This window comes from Phyllostomus hastatus, unplaced genomic scaffold (assembly GCF_019186645.2).
Source record: "Phyllostomus hastatus isolate PE091 unplaced genomic scaffold, TTU_PhHast_1.1 phas_scaffold_78, whole genome shotgun sequence".
Classification (NCBI taxonomy): Eukaryota; Metazoa; Chordata; class Mammalia; order Chiroptera; family Phyllostomidae; genus Phyllostomus; species Phyllostomus hastatus.
This window is the reverse complement of record NW_025334041.1, coordinates 30,191,373-30,211,918: the sequence shown is the minus strand read 5'-3', so window position 1 is coordinate 30,211,918 and position 20,546 is coordinate 30,191,373. Positions and strand designations below refer to the sequence as shown.

At 39.7% G+C, this 20,546-nt stretch overlaps 1 protein-coding gene across 2 annotated transcripts in view; it reads right to left on the bottom strand.

The window, feature by feature from the left end:
- HEPACAM2 (HEPACAM family member 2) overlaps positions 1 to 18,691 on the bottom strand; it is a 39,263-nt gene extending 20,572 nt beyond the window's left edge. Inside the window, exons 1-3 of one of the 2 annotated variants that reach the window (XM_045827854.1) lie at positions 18,506 to 18,691; positions 11,003 to 11,356; positions 6,640 to 6,924 (exon numbers count right to left, since the gene is read on the bottom strand). In XM_045827854.1, the coding sequence (XP_045683810.1) occupies positions 6,640 to 6,924; positions 11,003 to 11,356; positions 18,506 to 18,584 (718 nt within the window). In that variant the 5' untranslated portion in view covers positions 18,585 to 18,691. The remainder of the gene's footprint in view (positions 1 to 6,639; positions 6,925 to 11,002; positions 11,357 to 18,505) is intronic. The other variant, XM_045827853.1, reaches the window with a different exon arrangement.
- Positions 18,692 to 20,546: the final 1,855 nt, after the last annotated feature.

Genomic DNA, 20,546 nt, shown 5'->3' with positions numbered 1-20,546 from the left:
ACTGGAGATGGAGCATTGAAGTGAAGAGAAATCGGTGTCCCTGTCCTGTGACTGCACTAGAGCCCCGTCGTACTGTTCTCTCATTTCAGGCTGTGAGACGGTCTCAGGGGCCGCCACTGTGTCAGAACCGTGTGCTGTTCTAAGGGAGCCAGTGCAGCGGCACGGTCCCTTCAAGCTGTCATCACGGATACAACATTAGGGAAATAGAGGCCACCAGCTGGTGGGCGCTGGTTCTGGTTCACACGGTAAAGTGGAAGGGGTCAACAGAGGTTTGGAACAACAAGGGACCCAAGCCCGTGTGTGAAGTCTGAATGCAGAGCAAGGTGGATAGAGAAGAGAAATGTGGGCATAAAAATATCGCCCTTCAGTTTAAGCCTCTGCCTTCCCACTGGTTTTCAGCATTTACAGACAGTGACTGTAAAAATAAATTGCCTGGTAATTTAACAAACATAAAAATGAGCGATACTCTGTTTGTGCTGACATTACTCAAAGCTTTTTAATTTCTCATTTGGAATTGCCTTAGGACCTTGCAACATAATAGAATATTCTCAAAAATAGTAATTCTTCCATTTTGCAGAATGGGTTTGATTTGTAGAGAAAGCCCACAGTCATTTAGAGAGAAGGCTGGTAAATAAGACTGATCATCTAATTTAATAACATCACTCTAGTTTAAAGTAAAACATGCTTCTAAACAGAAGAATCTGATGATTTTACCTCATTTTCCCTACACTCATGTTTATTTTGATTTTGCTGTGTCCCCATTTGTCCTGTTTCATGGTTGGCATAACCTTTCGTCCTCCATCTGTCTGAATTATGTGCTAGATCTGGCTCTTCAGAGTCGGCCTCAAATTCCCCAAACTCCCCCAGGTCCCCACAATACTCTCACAGTTCTTAGAACCTAACGCCTGAAGCATTTGAGTTGCTTGCCTCTGATATGGTTTCTTAAAGTGTAACCTATTTTATTTCATTGCATAAAACAAACATGTTCATTGCAGAAAATCCTAAAATTCAGAGAAACACAAAGATGAAAACTCCTTTGTCATTTCACCATTCAGAAAACGAATATCCATATTTCACTGTATGATCTTCAATTGACCTTCTATTCTCTCTCTCTCCCTTTCTGTCCTTCCCTCCCTTCCCTCCTTCTTCCTCTCTTCTTCCTCCCTCCCATATAGATCTACCATCGTTCTATCTTTCACACTCTATACATTGCTCATAAACTGTTTTCTTCTTAATATACTATGATGTTATTTGCATTTTATTAGCACTTCAGGCTGACCATCCCTTTACCTGAGGTGCAGCCTAGTTCATTATTCATGGGCACAAGTAATCCAATTGTATACATTTGGAGTGATTGGACCGGTGCGACCTCTGACACTGAAGATGAAAGCAGAGGGGTAATTCTGACTTTGAACTGTGGTTCAGTCTCTTGCCTTTGGCAGTGAACTCCCAATAGAAATGAACCCTTTGCCTCAGGAATGGCTGTTTACTAAATGAATTGTAAAATCACACAACGTCTGCCTCTTTAACAATTTATGGCTGGGCGGGAACAGTACCTATATTTTCATCATGATGCTGCTTGCCACCCTGCTTGGGAGCAGATGGTAAGTATTTACTGTGAATGACCTTTTTTTTTCTTTAATTTTTTTTATCACTTAAGAGTACTTCCCTGCAGTGATGCCATATGCTACACACAAAAGGCTGGGTTACTAGGTTATTATTTACAGCTGGAGCTGGAAGGCATATATACATTTCGTGAACTGCAAGTAGGTATTTGTCTGAATTACTGGCTTAACACTGTATTCCACCAGGACCAATACCAGATTATGACATCATATCCTCATAAATAAAGATTTTGTTATACTTTTTTCCTGCCAGAATAAAAAACAATTCCTGATTTCTTGTAGGAAGCTGTCATAGCAACAGTGCCTTAAGAGAACAGAATAAGCGATTCATTCTGAAATTCTAATTTATGCCATGGACCTCTCTGGGGGAATATTGGAATATGACATTTACTAGCTTATTGAGGAAATTTGCTAAAGGTCAGGAAAAAAAATGACAAAAAGGGCCAAAACACTGTAAGAAGCTATTATCTTGTAATGGGAATGTAGCCTCTCCACAGCATTATTAAGTAACACTGGAATTTGAAAGGGATGTGAAAAAAATGATAATCTGTTCCATTTTGGTCAAGTTCAAGAATGGATTGAGTTCTTAATCTGTGTCCAGTATTGCCCTAGAGATACAAAGATGAATAACATGGAGCTCCTCTTTGGGGCTGGGACACTGACGAGGGAAGCGACTCAAGGAAAATATAGTGCAGCAAGTGCGGGGGAGAGGTGTGTGCGGGGCACTGCAGGAGCACGGCGACCCTCCTGGCAGCAAAGAAGAGGAGAGACGATGTCAGGGCAGGGAGCCCTTCTGGAGAAGGTGTGAAGCGGGGGAGGATGCAACCTGGAGCATGTCGGCAGGGGAAGAAAGAGAAGGGAGAGCAACAGCCACGCAGGCACATATTCCCCGTTTGCATGGAATGATGAAGATCGCAAACACGCCGGAGCCACATCGACAGAAAGGATAAATGACAAGTCTTCAGATTATGTATTTTACTTAATTCTTACAATCCCAAACCAAGAAAACAGAACAAAAAAAATCAAATAGGGCTAAAATAGTAATAGCAAGAAAAATTTGTAAATTAACAAGCCTGAGTTGTGTTTCTATCATATGTTACATACAGGTATATTCTATGTGTGTTTCTAAAGGCAGTAATTGCTTAGAATAAACAAGACAATGATATTTTATCTTTGAATTAAATCAAAATATGAGTGAATGAGTGCATAAATGAGTAAGTGAATAAATGCATAAATGAGTGAATGAATATCATTAAGTGGTTTTGACCAAGTGAACCCTTTTGCATTTGAACATAAAAATAATCAAGAAAATTAATTAATACTGTATTCACAATTACCCAGTGAAAAGAGTAAAAATCTGAAACCCTGCAGCTGTTCATCTCTACAATGTGTAACCAGAACCCACATTTGTAAATTTTCTCAATGTTCTTCTTTCTACAGTCAGTCTGTACTCATGACAGTTTCTCTGTGAGATTTCCATAGGTTACACATGAAAAAATGTGAAGAAGAAAGTACAGTCTGTAAAGGAAGGTATGTTTGAAAATTTGAACATATTGAAATTGGTATACTTTAATTATTTCAAATAACACAGGAAAGGAAAGATGGGATAGCATTTAAGGTATAATATTTAACATTTACACTTGTGATTATGGGTTTTCTCCCCATTTTTATACTTTCTACACTATCAGCATATTCTGTGATAATAATGACATTGGGGCATGAACTTGAACATGTTGAAAGAAAAATCTTATTTTTGCTTTTCCAGGTTAAAATAAACTATGTAGCAACACAAAAGTATAAAGACACAATTGATACTTTCATGTGCCTATAATTGCTTATGCAATTACCCCCAGGAATATTTTATTTAAATCTGTCGTCAGAGTTTAAAGATAGGCAGATAGATGGAGAGATAGATAATATAAGAAAGAACTGATGCAAAGAAAATTTTTTCATATAGAAAAATAAAGTATGTTAAATTAAAAAGTGGTAATGTTTAGGGAAGAAAAAATATTTTTCTAAAGGTATTCTTTCCATTTTGTCTTTGCAGGTATCTTCTAAATTGTCAAGGCTTTCTGCCAATTGTATCGGCATAGTTTTGGCTCAAAGGAAAAAAAAAGAGGGAAAAAAAAAGAGCTAATGTTATTGAGTTACTCCTCTGTGCCACTCACTGAGGTCTTTATACATAAAATTTCATTTAATCCTCCCCATCCCTCTTACACTGGGGAGAGTGTAGATCGGGAGATGAGGAAACTGAGGCACAGAAAGGGGCAGAACCAGGTCTTCACCCCAGGCAGTCTGGTTTCACAGCTGAGGCTCCCAACAATTGTGCCATCCACTGAACTCTCCAAATGACAAGATGTCAGTTAGAGCACATGGCCAAAGCACGATCAGGTTTTCTGCAGTTAACAAGGAATGATCCAGCACAATCTCACTTCCCGTTGTCTGTCACTACGGTGGATGATGGCCTCTTGGGATTAATATTCAGTAGTTAATATCTGGTTGGTTTAATACCTTGTTTTGCATTTTGTACCTTTTCTATGTGAATGTTAACAGTTTAGACCAAACAATAAAGAATAATGTAAGGATGGGTCAGCATAACCCTAGATTTGATTCACTTTGTTCACATTTTCTCACACCCTAAGTAACTTGAATGCTTGGGTCTGTGCTACTGGTATTTGAATGGAAGTTTTAACTCATATCAGAATAACCTTATTTAGTCAAGAATATGGCTACATAATAAGTAGACTGTACCAAATCTGGTTTTTTTTTTGCTCCAATTCAATGCTAGTAGTGCATGTATAACCATTTATACTTTCTATGTGAATCTATTTCCCAGCAGACAGAATATTTTTAGAATGTCTTCTGAATATAGGTTTATGTAAAACTACTGTAATAATATTAATAAAACTAAAAGTTCGGCTATAAAAACAGTACCATTGTTAATATTATTACCACTAATGATGGTAACAAGTCATGTAATTTGCTTGTAGTGAATGATGTTTTGGTATTTCTTGGTGAAAAACTATAATTTCCTTCTTTGGCACTTTTTAATAAAATTCCTTCTGTTTCTGAAGATACTGGTTCATCTGTAAGACACTGAATTCTGAGTTTACCAGGCTTAATTTGACCCTTATGGTTCAACCAGCTGACACATCTATTCTCATGCCACAGGAGTGAGACGTTTTCCTCTGCTCTGGTTTACTTTTCCTGTTCACACTGCTGTTGTAGCTATGCTCTAAGCCACATGGCAACTGATAAGAAGACTTCCCAGTGAAATAGGCCATTGGTTGTCAACTAGGGGAGATTTAGCCCCCTCTCTCCCACTCCAGGGAACATACAGTGATATCCTGAGACATTTTTAGTTGTCACAGCTGGAGGGAGGTGGTACTGGTATGTAGTAGATAGAAGCCAGGGATGCTGTTAAACATCCTATAAACATCTCATAACAATGAGTTGTTCAGACCCAAACGTCATTACTGCGGATGCTGAGAAACTGCAAAGAGAAAGTTAGAATGCAGTATTAAACGTGTTAGAGGTGGTGCTATGGAGTAGAGAGGAGTGGGTTGAAAATACTGAATAAAGAGAGGGGTCTTGTTTGGGTTGGTGATGACATTATGACATGAACTTAACTCTGTACATGAGGTTAAACAACACCAGAAAAAAAAGAACCAAAGAAAATTGATGCCTGAAATAATTACTGTTTCCTGGGAAATTCAATACCTCACTGAGGAATAATTAAGTCTTCTCTGCCTATGATTCTCTCTACACCCTGACTACAAGAATGGAGCTGAGAAAATGGGCAAGGAGAACAGCTAGCCTAGGAACCTTCTTTTTCCCTTTCATTAGCCACAGAGCATATCCATTTCCTAGTCTAAGATGACCAACTTTTCTTTCTTGGGGATGAATAACTTAGTGCCTTCTCCATGGCTCTGGGTTCTTCATACTGAAGCTCCTATTTTCCACTAGAAATAAGGTCACACAATGCACTAAGTCACAAAATGTATCCTGAAAGGTCCCTGGCAAGTATCACAACTTAAACTTCAAGAAATAGGATTGTGCAGATGCTCAGCATTACTAGCCTTCACAGAGATGCAAATTCAAACCACAATGAGATACCACTTCACACCATCCAGAATGGCCATCATAGTGAAATCAACAAACAATAAGTGCTGGTAAGGATGTGGAGAAAAGGGAACCCTAGTGCACTGTTGGTGGGAATGCAGACTGGTACAACCACTATGGAAAGCAGTATGGAACTTCCTCAGAAAACTAAAAATGGAGCTGCCTTTTGATCTGGTAATTCCACTGCTGGGATTATAGCCTAAAAATTCTGAAACACCAATTCAAAAGAATCTATGCACCCCAATGTTCATAGCAGCACAATTTACAATAGCCAAGTGCTGGAAGCAACCTAAATGCTCATCAGTAAATATGTGGATCCAAAAACTAAGGTACATTTACACAATGGAATACTACACAGCAGAAAGAAGGAGCTCCTACCCTTTACCCTTTGCAGTAGCATGGATGAAACTAGAGAGCATTATGCTAAGTGAAATAAACCAGATGGTGAAGGACAGATACCGTATGATTTCACCTATAACAGGAACCTAATTAAAACAAACAAGCAAGCAAAATATAACCAGAGACATTGAAATAAAGAACAAACTAACAGTAACCAGAGGGGAGGGGGAGGGCATAATAAGGGAGAATAGGGGAAGGGTTGTCAAGGAACATGTATAAAGGACACATGGACAAAGCCAAAGGGGGTAAGATCGAGGGTGGAGGTGGAGATGGGTGGGGTGTGGGGGAGAGGAGGGGAGAAAATGGAGACAACTGTACCTGAACAACAATTAAAAAAATAAAAATAAAATTTGAAAAAGGAAATAGGGTTGTACAAGTAACTGTATAAAACAGTGCCTAGGAAGTGTGCTCACAACAGCACTACTATGATAGTCTCTGTGACTACCCTTGTGAGAATTTCCCAGGGAAAACTTGTGATTTTTTTTTAACTTACAATATATGGTGGGCATAATGATGTCACTTTCCATCTGACTGACATGGTTTTTCACCAGGCAACTGTAATTCCCAATGTCTTCTTTGGTCACTGGAGCAATATGAAGGATGTTGTTTTGGGGAGAAAAGGAGTTGGTGGAGCTGATATGGACAGGTCTCCCATTTTTTAGCCACTGGTAGACTGGCCGGGTGCCCCCTTCCACGAGGCAAGTCAGGGTCATGTTTCCTACATACTCCACAGCCCCGGAGGAAGGCTGAATCCACACCACCGGTTTTGTGACAGGATCTGCAATGTCGAGAGAGAGATGATTTTTACTGCCATGATGTAATAATAAAAATCTATGAGATCACCCAAATGTTAAATCCTGGGGAAATGATTCTACATTTTTATACTTTGTCACTGTAGATAGTTTGGGCAAAAATTAAGGAAGGGAATTAAAAAGTTACAGAAATTCAAAAGAATAAAATATAAAAAAATTGCAGCAGAAATATCCACATTCAAGAACTTACTCTTCAAGGATTTTCCAATGAAAACATTTACAGTAATGCAGTTAGTGGTAGAGAGTATCAGCTTCCTTCTGTCCTGTTTGTGTGCTTGCCAACACTGGAAAGGTGTGCTCGAGCAGACAAAATTAATGTGGTGGGTCCCCTCTCTTGATTTGTCCCAAGTCCCAAGAGCAGCTGGTGGGGTGGGTGTGGTGAATCCAAATTTCTATCTACCATTTGCAAAATGTAAAGCTCATATATATTATACTTACAGGAAATTGAGGAAAAGTTTTAGAGAACAGTAGATGTACTAGTTACTTTTCCTTTTATGTGAGCAAACTATTATATGTTTTAATTACTGTGCATTTGTGTAGCAACATTACATGTATCACTTCAACAAACCAACACCTACCTTTCAAAATTGACTCAGTCTGAAAGTAGGATGAAATGTGTTACTGGGATTATGTCATATTAGAGATATAAAAGACAAATCCAACAGAAATTCCTGTTGGAACTTCAAGACCTAAGAAAACAGTTTTATGTCGCAAGTCCAATACACTATAGTCAGATAATATCTGTCAAATGAGTAAATTTCCAAGAATGATATTTCTCCTCTGAGTTTTAACTCTAAAATTGTTGGATAAGGGTGGAAATTGTAAAAGTACCCACAACCATTTTCAGCACCTTCATTAAATTTTGAGGTTCATGACTTTGTTTGATACAGGATGGGGGCTTGCCCAGAGTTCCACAGCAGACATGGCAAGACAAAGGGGGCATTAAGTCTGGCAATGTTTCTCTCCGGCAATTTGGAGAAATATGCATCTAATAATCTGTGTATGACTCCAAGAGAGTCTGAGATGACACATACGTGCAGATGATTGTCTCCAATATTAAGATTTCAATTTCCTTGCCCTGGCTGGCATAGCTCAGTGGATTGAGCGTGGGCTGCGAACCAAAGTGTCGCAGGTTCGATTCCCAGCCAGGGTACATGCCTGGGTTGCAGGCCACAGCCTCCAGCAACCGCACAATGATGTTTCTCTCTCTCTCTGTATCTCCCTCCCTTCCCTCTCTAAAAATAAATGAATAAAATCTTTAAAAAACATAAAAAGATTTCAATTTCCTATCAAGTTTTTAACTGGGGTTGATGTATCTTAAGTACATCAGCCTTGACTCACACAATTTCTTACACTGTAAAATTGATTATGAAAGAAACAGACCCAAACCGTCGGCCCAGAGGGGAGAGGAAAATTGGAAAGCTTAGAAGGGAGTTGGAAGTGCAGCCCGCAGGGCAACCGGGCAGTTCTGAAGCCTCCCCCACCTTTCTCGAGATGGGTGCAACCGGTTGGCTTGTCTGTTTAATTTAATCCTTTATCTTTTCTGACAAGAATAAAGGATTTGGAATGGCACTATTTAGATTACTATCATTTAAAAAGAAAAATTAGTTGTGTACATCGATTACATCAAAAAAGCCTATGTTTCGAATATGCCTGTGTGTGGAAAAATCCGTGGTACGAGGTAAGTCAAATAGGCAACATGTGGAAGATTTCGTAGGGGGAGAATCCATCATCAGAATAGATGTTAGTATTGTAATCACACATTTGCCTAAAACAGTGTAGCTCCGTGTGCAGGTTTCCTGAGAAGACTTTTTTCGTGCTCCCTAGGCCCTCCTTAAGGCATTTTGGTTGCATTTCTCAAAACAGATCCAATGTTACTACACGTTAACAAGTAATGGATGTCTTATTAAAAGTTTGGGCAGAGATAGGGTGCTACACAGGAGAATTTCATGAAAATTGCCTCTAAAATTTTCTCCTTTTCTTTCCCTGAGTCTGCTCTTCATGCACCTGCTTCCACACCCTGTGTGTTTGCCCCCCACGCATGTGCTCTGCAGTCCCCACTCCTTTACCCCACAGGTGCACGCTGAGCACCTGCTAATGGCCAATGGTGGGGTTAGGCACCGAGGACAAAGTGGGAAATAGTACAAAGTCCCTGCTCCCATGGACTTTATATTCTATGTGGGGAAGGGAAACAATAAACAAATAAAAACATATAGTATTAAGCCAGTCAGAGAAAGACAAGTGCCATATGATTTCACTCACATGTGGAATAAAGTGAACAAAATGAAGTAACAAGCAAAACAGAGACAGACTCATAAATAGAGAGCAGGTGGACAGATGTCAGAGGGTTGGCTAACTAGGGTGTGGGGTGGAGGGATTGAGCAAAAAAAGAAAAATAAAGAGAAAAAAGGGACACAGACAACAGTGTGGTGATTGTGGAGGGGTGGGCATGAGGAATGGAGGAAGGTATAGAGGGGGTAAACGGTGGTGGGCGGAGACTTGACTTGGGGTTTAAACACACACTACAGTGTACACACGATGTGTTGTAGAACTGTGCACCTGAAACCTGTAGAATTTTGTTAACCAGTGTCACTCCAAGACATTCAATAAAAAATAAAATCATAAAATTAAACATAGAATATGTTGCATGGAAGTAAGTTCTATGGAACTCAACGTAGATATTTGCCTGCCCCCCCTTCTTTGGGAGCGAGGTTACACTTTGTATAACGTGGTCAGGAAAGGCTTCCCAGATAGAGTGACATTTTGCCTGAGACCTTAAGGAAATAGGGAAGAGAACCAGGCCATTATCTAGGAGAAAAGCTGTTTAGGGAGAAGGAACAGCAAATACAAAAGTCTTAAGTGCGAGTGTCTTTGGCGTGTTCTGGGAAGAACAGACTGAGGGGAAGGGAGGCAGGAAGTGGGGTCACATAGGTGTTGGCTCTGTTGGGGAGACCATGGTGGGCCTTGTAGGCAGTTGTTAGCACTTTGACTTTTATTCTGAGTGAGATAGAAGGCTTTGGGAGGATTTTAAACTACAGGAGGCAGGAGCAAAAGCAGGGAGGCCAGGTGGCAGGCTATTAGGACAGCCCAGGCCAGAGCCCACGTGGTGTGGGGTGGGACAGTAGTGGGGGTGGGGAGAAGTGGTGGGACTCTGCATACTTGAAGGTGAGGCGGACAGGAGTGACTTGAGGACCGGATGTGGGACGTGAGAGGAAGGGGGACCATGGTGATGGCAAGGTTTTGGCCTAAGCACTTGATGGAATGAAGTTGGTATTTCTGAGACTTTAGGAGAAATATTGTTAAAAAATGTGTTTAGGGGGTTAGAGGGCGGAGGGACCAAACAAAAAGGAAAAGGGACTCATGGACATGGGCAACAGGATCTGATTGCAGGGGTGGGGAGGGGAATATAAGGGTCAATATAAATGGTAATAAAAAAATACAATAAAAACATTAAAAATAAAAATAAAAATATGGGTTTAGAGAGAAAAATGTAAAGTTGGGCTTTGGACATAGTATATTTAAGGTATACCACTTAAATATCTCAATGAGGAGAATGAATGCCTGAAAGTTAGCTGACTCCACTGCCCCTCAGAAGACATTTCTCACAACTTTTGTTGCTCCTTAAGTACAGTCTTTAAGCAGGTCTCATCCTCCCCCACACAGTGTACCAAAATAAAATCTCCCTGTGACATAATTAGTGCTCTTCCCAGGGTGCATTCTGCTACTGAGGAAATAAAATTGTCTCCATCTTATTTTATTATCAACTTTATACTCGATAGTTACCAGGCAAACAAATGAGTTCTACTTATTGCTGGATCACCTGGGGCAGGGTGCCATGCCTGTCCTTTACATGCATGTCTTCTGAAATCCTTAGGATGCCTCGTGAGGTTGGTAGTGTCATTTGTGCTCTGAGACACTGAGGCTGTGTGGGTTAATTGATTTGCGCAAAGTCAGAGAGCCAGGACCTGAAGCCCAGCACTCTAATCTGACTCACGACTCACTGCCATGCTGCCCGGCTGCCCATGCCACTTACAATGGACTCACCGTCAACAGTGACTTGTATCTTCTGACTAGCTGAGAGCGTTCCATTGCCCTGAATGTTGACCTTCACGATGTAATTGCCTTCATCAGTGAACTGCAGTGGGTTGATGAGCAGAGATGCGTTGGGTGGCATCATGGTGAACTTGTGTTGGTATTCCAGGTCGGGAACCACAGACTTGTTCACAGAGCCCAGTAAGTACTGGGGCATCGTGTGGTGTCTCTCAAACAGCCATATGATCTGGATGTCTGAGGCCGGGGTGTGGAATCCATAGTGCACAGGGAGGTAGAGGGCCTGACCCCTGATGCCATGGACGGTGTGTGATGGCACCACCACCTTCAGCCCCGAGCAAGCTCCAACTACAAAGGAAAGGAAAGCAGTAAAGACCCCAAGCCGCATTTCACAGTCTAAAGAGGCAGTGCAGAGAGAAGCTGATCATGCGATAACTCCTTTCAAAGAAGAGAGGCTTCCAGGCACTGACCATTGTAGTACCGGTTACGGGTAGAGGTAAATATTTGTCTCCGAAACCTTGTGCATTTCAAAAACTCCACCCAAACACTGTGTCGATTGCATGACTTCTTTAAGGAAAAGCAGAAGTTATTATCTATGACTGTTGAAGAAGAATGGGAAAAGGAGAACTGCGAGAGGTTATTAGTTCTAAAGTCCATGAAACCTTTAAGACATTTGAAATTGTGACTATATTAAGATCTGAGTCATATCATATCCTAATCAAACTATGTGATTCAAGAAACATTGAAGGGCTACTTCCTCCCAAAAATCTTCTTCCAAAGTCCTCTGAAATGATTAGTAGTACATTTTTGGAACTTTTTCCTTTTAGCCAAATCCCTGACAAATGCAAAGATCCCAGGGAGAGTGACATTAAATCATTATCAGACATGATCGGTTATTCCTGCTCAGAGGCAGGAAGCTGGCTGGTGTGTCTGAGGAATAGCGAGAGGCAGGAGTAGAAGGAGCAGGGAGAAGGAGGAGCGTGGTAAGATGTGAGGTCAGCAAGGTGGCAGGGGCCAGATCAGCCCATGTCTCTGAGTCTTGGAAAACACTTTGGCAAATATTCTGTGGGTGAAGTGGGGATACAACTAGAATTTTGTGAGCAGAGAGGGATATGATTTTTTTAAGGTGTACTTTCGTTGCTGTGAGAACAGATAGAAATAAGGGCATGAGAAGGAGTAGGAAACCACTTAGGAGGTGACTGCAATAAAGTAGGCAAGAGACGGTTGTGCTGTAGACCAGGGTGGTGGTAAAAGACACTGTGAGAAAAGACTGGTGGGGAGAGCAGGTTTGGTGACACAGTGGGGGTAGACATATGACACCAAGAAGAGTCAACAATGATTCCAAGGTTGTTGATCAATGGGAGGAATGGAGTTGTCATTTATTAATGGAGAACTAATAAATCATTGGGAAGACTGTGGGGAGAACAACTTTCCTGGGGGAAGATCTGGAGTCAGCTTTGGACAAGTTCATTTTAGATGCCCATTAGACATCCAAGAGGGAACACTGAAAGGGTGTACTAGGCATGAAAGCCTGACTGCAGTGGAGTGAGGAGGGAATGAGGGTCCTGGAGGGCTCTGGAGGGCCCTGGGGCATGGACCTCTGCCCAGTGCAGAGTCCTGGCTCCTGGCCTCCTGGCTGCCTGGGTTTCTTTTGGCCCAGGTACTTACTGCTGTGTGTGCAGGTCTCTTTCTAGTTTCTGGCATTTAGAGATCTCCCTGTCCTTACTTAAACCATGACACATTGTTTCATTTGATCTAGCATTTCTATGTACTTGCAAGTGAGAAGAGAGTCTTCCTTAGTTTAGGCTACCATGTTGCTGAAGTCCTAATTAAAATCTCTTTGCCTCAAAACCCTCATTTTTAGAAGTAGCAATATGGTACCTGTATCATAGGAATATTTGAAATAGTGGGGGAGGGAATAGAGGAACTTACATGTGAAGTATTTTGAAGAGTAAGGGCAAAAAGAGAGAATGGAAAGGAAATTGGAGACAGTGAGTATAGACAACACTTCTGGGACTTTTGCTGTGAAGGGCAGCAGGAAAACGTTTGTAGCTCTTGGAGTGATGCACTCAAAAGAGAAATCTTGATGAAGCAGAATACAGATGCATGAAGATGGGGTAAAATCCGAGGTGAGAAGAGATGGGAATTTGGGCACAAATACATGTCTTACAACTGTTATTGAAAAGGAAGAGTTTGCCCAGCTGGCACTAGCAGAGCCGAACACTAAACCCTGAAGGCTGCAGGGGGGAAAGAGTTTATTATGCATGGCACCCGGCAGAAGAACTGGAAGCTAATGCTCAAAAGCCCAAACTCTCCAATGGCATGAGGTTACAGATTATATAGGGCAAAAATCACAGACACAGTGGGTTAGAAGTTCAGGGTCATGTTGGGAGCTGATTGGTAATCAGTCATTTCCTCAGGTCTTGAAGGCAGCTCTGAGGTCCACTCTGGGATTCCTCTCATTCATGGAAAAGGAGAGAAGGAGTCATTCCACCTCCAGGTTCAGGAGCTAAAACGTACCTTAGGTCAAGATATTATCTTTAACTTAAAATACCTTGTGACCCTTGGTCAAGTCACGGCCATTGTTTCTGGCTGCCTCGGGCAGGTGACGATTTGTAAGGGAAAGATCCAAGGCTTGCAGGGCCTGCTGTGTTGGGGCTACATATGAGCTTGAAATTACACATTAAATCAGGTTTCACAATTTCCATTTCCTCATATAGAAAATGTTTACTATCTTTAATTGCTTCCCCTTTTCATCCCTAACTAGGAAGGGAATCTTGAAGCTTTATCTCAGTCTCAGTCTTAGAAAGGGAAAGGTATAAAGTCCTATTGTACAATGATTTCTTTGGAGAAAGTGAAAGACGTAGGCCTGCTCCTAGGAGGTATCAAGTAAACAAAGATTTCCATGTTTTTGATCTTTGGCTATCTGGTAGCAGAGAGTAAGACCCTGGGGACAGCAGGGAAGTTGGAGCAAAGAACTCAGGAGAAAGAAGGAGCAAGATCAGAGGAGGTGAGAGGGAGAAGGGACTCCCAGTTGCTCAACAGAAACCAACCGTATGGACTGAAAGTTAGGTGACTCTGTGGGAAAAATAAACAAGTAAGTGTCTTACAGTCTGTCCTTGCCCTCTGTGTGTATTTGTGGTTGACTTGTAATTTTTTTTTTTTTTTTGATGATGGGCTGTATCTGCACCTTCATTTTAGTGATTTGGTCCATAGCAAAAGAGTTACAAAGGTAGGAGGATTTGCTTCTGTTTTCTTTTCTGGAAAGTGCAAGAATGTTAAATTTGAATCTGTAGAAAAAGAAGGGACTGGTTGCTGGGATTCTAAAGAGGAGGTAAAGTGGATCGCAGGAAAGGAGTAATGGTTTCTGCAAGGAAATCATAACAGAGAGAAAGGGAGATGAGAGAGGACATCTGAGACGGGAAGCGCTGATGCCTGACACGTGTAAAGCCGAGGCTGACAGAGGGAACGAGGCTCTCAGAGTCATAGATTTTAGAAAGACACCAGGCATTTGGATGGGAGACCAGTACAGGGAAAAGTCCATTTCAGCGTGAGTGTTGTCTGCACGGAACAACACGCATTTGCATGCCTGTCATTGACATTGGTGCTAGTAAGCTCCTGACAAGTTCCTGGTAAACAATAATAAAAAGTAGGTTTTTAGTGCCTATTATTAACCTATGTAAAATGTAATTTCCACCATATGCATTGTGTCTGGCTGTCTTCTTTTTTACTGAACTGCACATACAAACATTTATGAGGGTTTCATCATTCACTCCTCGGCTTGAACTCCCTTCCCACTTCCACCATATGGTCTTAAATCCATCACTTGCTAATTGCCTTGAAATGAGGGGTTTCAGGAACCTATTTTCTAAATTTGCGGAGAAAGGCTACTGTATCTCATACTTTGATAAAGTTAAAAATTCACCAAATGTGAGGTCTTAGTAAAGGACACACACTTGGAATAAAAATGGGGGTTGATCGGTGAAGTGACCTTAGTAGTTGTTTTTATTCTCTAGACCCCAGTTTTGTCCAATGCAAAAAGGGGGTGCTATCAGGTGAGGTCGAAGGCCTCTCTTACACTGATGTTCTCCACATTCTGAGGTGCTTTTCCCACGGTGGCAGGAACCTTACTTTTGAAGCTGAAGGTTCCATATTTGACTGAGAGAGAGACCAAAGAATTTTGAAGTATTGAGTCTCAGGTTTCAGTCCACTCAATACATTGCCAATCCCTGGCTGTCCTTATTATAATAAAGGGGCAATTCTGTGTTTGTTACCAATGAATCAAGGGGGAGGGTGGGAATCCACATCATCGCCTTGAGAATACCCTGGAAAAGCTGCATGGCTGCTGACACAGAGCTTGGGAGTTGCCTGGGTTAGTCATCAGTTTGGTCATTGATGTGCAGGCCCATTTAACACACTTTACAGCTCAACCAGGGGCTGCTGCTGACTGGGGCGAGGCTCTAGATGCCCTGAACACAGTTCTGGCCAGTCTGTTGAAGTCTTTTGGGGAAGTCGTTGCAAAAGGTCCTTGTTCACTTTTTTTGAAAAGGATAAGAACCCTTTCTTATCTACATTTTTTTTTTTTGTGGTTGCGGTTGAAAAAGATGAACTGAGATTGTAATATTCTAAAAATGGTCGGGAAACACTTACATACTGTGGAGTGCCAGCTTTACGGGAACAGAAATTTTCGTGACTTTTGGATTTTGAATCAGAATGCTGAATCAAAGTATGAAAGACTGATTAGAAAGTCTGTGACTGGAGTTATGAGAAGTGAATTTTATTTCATAAAATATTGCATATGAATATTGCAGCCCAGGTAAAAATGAAACCACTTTAGTGGAAAATAGCACTTTATATGACACTTACAATATTGTTTATGGAGGGTGAACTAGTTCTTTGGACCATTTTAGAAACTTCATCACATTATAATACCTTAAACAACATATTGCCATTAATATCTCTGCATATATTCAATACTTATCACATCAATTATATGAAGTCATGTCATTTGAAATGTTTAAAATATATGTACGAAGCACGTAGCACAGCTTGACAATACTGTTTGTGTCGGGTGCCTGTACCAGTTTTAATCAGATAAATTGTAGGTAGTAAGCTATAAGAATGTCTTCAAGGAATAAAATTTTATTTTGGCCACTTAGAACCTTTTCATTTTGCAAGGAAGACATGACTCTGTTGATAGGACATGATCCTTACTTGCAGTGAACTCGGGGGCATGAACAGGTGTGAACAGATCATTGAATGCCTCCTTTACACCACAGGAACACGTACTCTCTTGCCATTGCTGTGTTTCCCCCACAGATGTGATGAATTCATGTGTCTATCAGCAGTTAAGTAACTTCAAAAAATTTGCTTCATTTTGAATGTTTTTCAAGTGCTCTTTTCTAGTTGTATGAGAAAACATAAAAAGACTAAAACTATTGATTTTAGAAAGTCAACCTCTGTGTGAAAAAATAAACTTCAAAAATGATATAAAAGTGATGAAATTTTAACTTCCTTTTGATATTCCAAATATTTTTACTTAAACGAAAATGTATTTCATTTTTATTTGTAGATTAATACTTTTTCAGTATAAAAAAGGAAAACTCATATACTTTTTGCATATAAAGCACACTAACCTGGAGAGACATTGTTGATACAATTAATAATCTGACATCAAAATTATAGCAATAATCTCCCTGGTAGACACTCCCTTAAACAATGTAGTAATAGCGTTTTAGAGGAATGTCTGGTGTTAAAGAACACCTGAAGTCATATTGTAAAATGTATGTATATTCCATAAACAAAAGACTCCTTAGGCCACTGTCCCTGTGTTGAACATAAACATCAAACTTTCCCAGTGACCTCTACCTGTAGCTCAAAATAGTTGGCATTTACTTCTCCATCACCGTGTATGATATTAGCAAGCATAACACAGCTCTTGTTGACTGAAAATAAACTCTTGCATATTTAGAAAAAATAGAAAGTATACAGTCTTACTTTGAATAGACTTTACAAACTACATTTTGGGCTTCAAATTTTTAAGTTTTTATTTTAAAAGAAAAAAAGCAAACAAACAGCTAATTTAATATTCCAAAAAACAAAAAGATTCCCACATTCCCTGTGGTCTTTACGACACACCACCAATGGGCAAGAAAGTTTGTGTAAGATAATAACTTAAGGGATAATAACTGCTTTAACTACTTATGAATATGCTATTTCTCTAAAGCATATTTAGCTGAATTTCTCAAGTGAACTGTCTCTAAGTTCTTCTTTAAGCCAATTACAGAAGCATTACTTATGAAATGACAGCTGTCCTACTGTTATAAATTAGCAACCAGTGGGGCACTGACACACAGGGTACTTTTAAATCACAGAAAAATGCACAAAGAGAAGAAGCCAGTTACGACAGTTGTTTGATTTTTCTAAAAATAATATCTGTATCGATGTGAATGTGACAACATATACACTGGAATGATCACAACTAGGGAAAACTCAAACACTTTAAAAAATTTTACAAATTGCACATTTCAAATATGTGGGATATATACAACATTGGGTATAAATGTGAATAACAATCTCATTTACTATATGGAAATATGCCAGTAAAAGCAAGGTTCTAAACTACTGAAGAAGGCTAAAACAAATTGCTCATTTAACTAAGTTGCTCTTCAAACTTAGGAAATAGAATCTTTTAAAAATTCCCATTGGTTGAATGTAAACCAGAAACTAACCTTGACTTTAAAACCGATAGGTAGGAAGGCTGAAAGACAGAAAGCCTGGTGAAAATGACGCTGACGCAGAAATGGTGGGGATGTTGGAGAAAGACTCCTTTGAATGCTAAGGATAAAGAGATGGAGGAAAAAGTATTCAGGTGGAGAAAAGGACTTTTTAATAGGACTAGACATTAGGCAAAGAGGAAGGCTGAAGGCATTTTGGAGAAATAATACTTTTTAAAACCCATTTCTCCCTGTTGCATATAAAATATTCTTTGTCAGTGTGGAACCTCACCTTTTTCCATTCTTCATAAGATAGGTAATGCAAAATTAAGTAGAGCTAGTAGTTTGCCACCATATCTTGAATAAAAACAGCAAGTAAACATTTTCAAAAATTGTTTTGAGTTTCACTATAAGCAGTCACGAATTCATGGTCTCTAAGAATATTTGCCAAAATGTAAAGTACCGAGGACTATCGAACCTACACGTAAACTCTCTAAAATGAACAACTTCATTAGGTTTTTAGAGTATCTTCACTTTCCAAATGAGTGCTGTTGACAATTTTGTCATTCTCGGAAGACAATGACCATCCATTTATTGAAATTTGTTTCTCCTAAATGTTCCTGCTACTTTGCTGGAACAAAGTGTGTTACTGTATAAAGGGTTCTGAGCTGTTCTTCAATTATCTGAGTCAATCTACAGCCCAAAGCAAATATTTACCTTAAACCCACAATTAAAAAAACAAACAAACAACAGCTAAAAATTAGGTGGTGCAGTGTCTTACCTACAAGAAGGAGGTATATTTTGCACTGAAAGACCCCACCGGCACTGCTGAAGGGCTCCATGGAAGCATCCTGGCCCATGTACACAGCGTCCTGTTCGTAGTGGCACCTAGGTTCATGGACCAGCAGCTGCTGGCTTATTTGCCAGGGAAATTAGTAGTGAGGTAACAGACCTATCCTGCCTCTTGCTTCTGTGATTTGAATACAGAATGAATGTGTATACAAAGGACACAGGGAGTGGGAACACCTGTTTTATGTTCTGCAAGAATATGGGCTTATGACTTTCAGAACAGCTTCTTAGCATTTATCAGTAACTGTCAATATATTTCATGAGTAATCCTTAGCTATTAATGATTACATGAAGGGAAACATCCTTTTGGGTGACTTTACTGAAAAATAGTATGCTTTTATAATGAGAGTATATTGTGAAATAGTCTGAAAAACAAAAGCTGTTTTCCTATCATGTAAAACTGTGACATTATTTTGAAATTAAAATTTTTTCCCACAAAAATTGAACTATTTCATAGAGCTTCTAAGCAGTTATAAATCTTCATGAAGTAACTAAGGAACATGTAAAAATTATACCAAAGAATCAAAACAGAGCATCTGAATATCTTTAGAAATATATTTTTCTATGTAGTATTTCATATTACAAGTTTCTGCTATGATTTTATTGAATCTATGGATTCATGTTATTTTTAAAAGCAAACCACAGGTGTGTTTCCAAGTAACACTGAATTATGGGCCGGCAGAGTTATAATGAAAAGCCTATGCCAGCAGATAATATCTGAGGCCGCATTTCCACAGCTGAGCACAGAGGAAATGAACCAATGGGCTGGAGAAGTCTCACCACTGCTGTGATGTCTGGGCTGTGGCGTCCCAGCCCGGCCTCTTCACTGCCATGGCAGCAGGCAGCCTGAGCATTTCTGCTTCAGTTACTAAGTTATAAGTTAACCCTCATTTCATTTCATTTCTTGTAAGAAGGTTCTAGTCCAAACCTTCCACTCTATAAAATAAAAAAAGTATATAAACAAACCTGTATCAAACTGAGCAAAATTCCTTGCATAAATTATTTTTAACCATAAAGGATCACTGAAGAAATTAAATGATAATAGATAAGGAAGACTATTCCTCAATTGTAATTGAAGGACACACACAAACAGGAATGATAGTTATTTTGGAATCCAAGTTTGGAAACACTTTCTACGTTCAGGCTCCCAACTCTTCCACAGGTGCTTCTCTAACCAGAGGGAGTGACTGTTGGAAAACCTGAAGCCTCCTCAGAGGTCACTTGGTGATCTCTCCGTGCTTCAGAACGATGGCAAGAGCCTCCCCCAGGTAATTACTGCACCACACCTTTCTCTGAGCTGCACAGGTGTCTATTGTGGCACACATCGCATTAGCCTCAATGAGTTCATTGCATGTTTACTTTCCCACTGGGCTCCTAGAATGCAGACCAATCTTATTCATTTCGGAATCCTTAGCACCTAGCATAGTGATTAACTAGTGTTTTTGTTAAGTTGTTCCCTTAGAAATAAACCCTACATGCTCTTTAGCCCATGTCTTCTGATTCTCAGTTCATGCTTAAGAAATGCATGTGAATTTTAATATTGTTACACAAAATACGATTTGGAAAGTAACATGGAAATTCTATAGATTTCATATGGACTCTATAAGCTCTCACATTTTTAATATTAATCTTCAATTACCTTTATTAAAATAAGCTCTTTCCAGTTTCAAACCCAGTGCTGATTCATGATGAAGTTTTTTGGGTCCTACACAAAATGAGAGAAATAAATACAATATAGTGTTTTCTTCCTAATCTTAAATTTACTCAACTTAAAGGAGTAATTTTATTTAGTTATTTTTTGTGTTATATTTAAAAATTTCTGACATAGGTGATAACAGGTGCTATGTAAATAAATTATAAGTAAATGATTGGTAAATAAATAATATTACCAATAAATAAGATAAGTGCCAACATTAATCATAGTTGTAATCTTTTCACCTCATGGCAAATATTAAAAAAAGTAATATTACTTG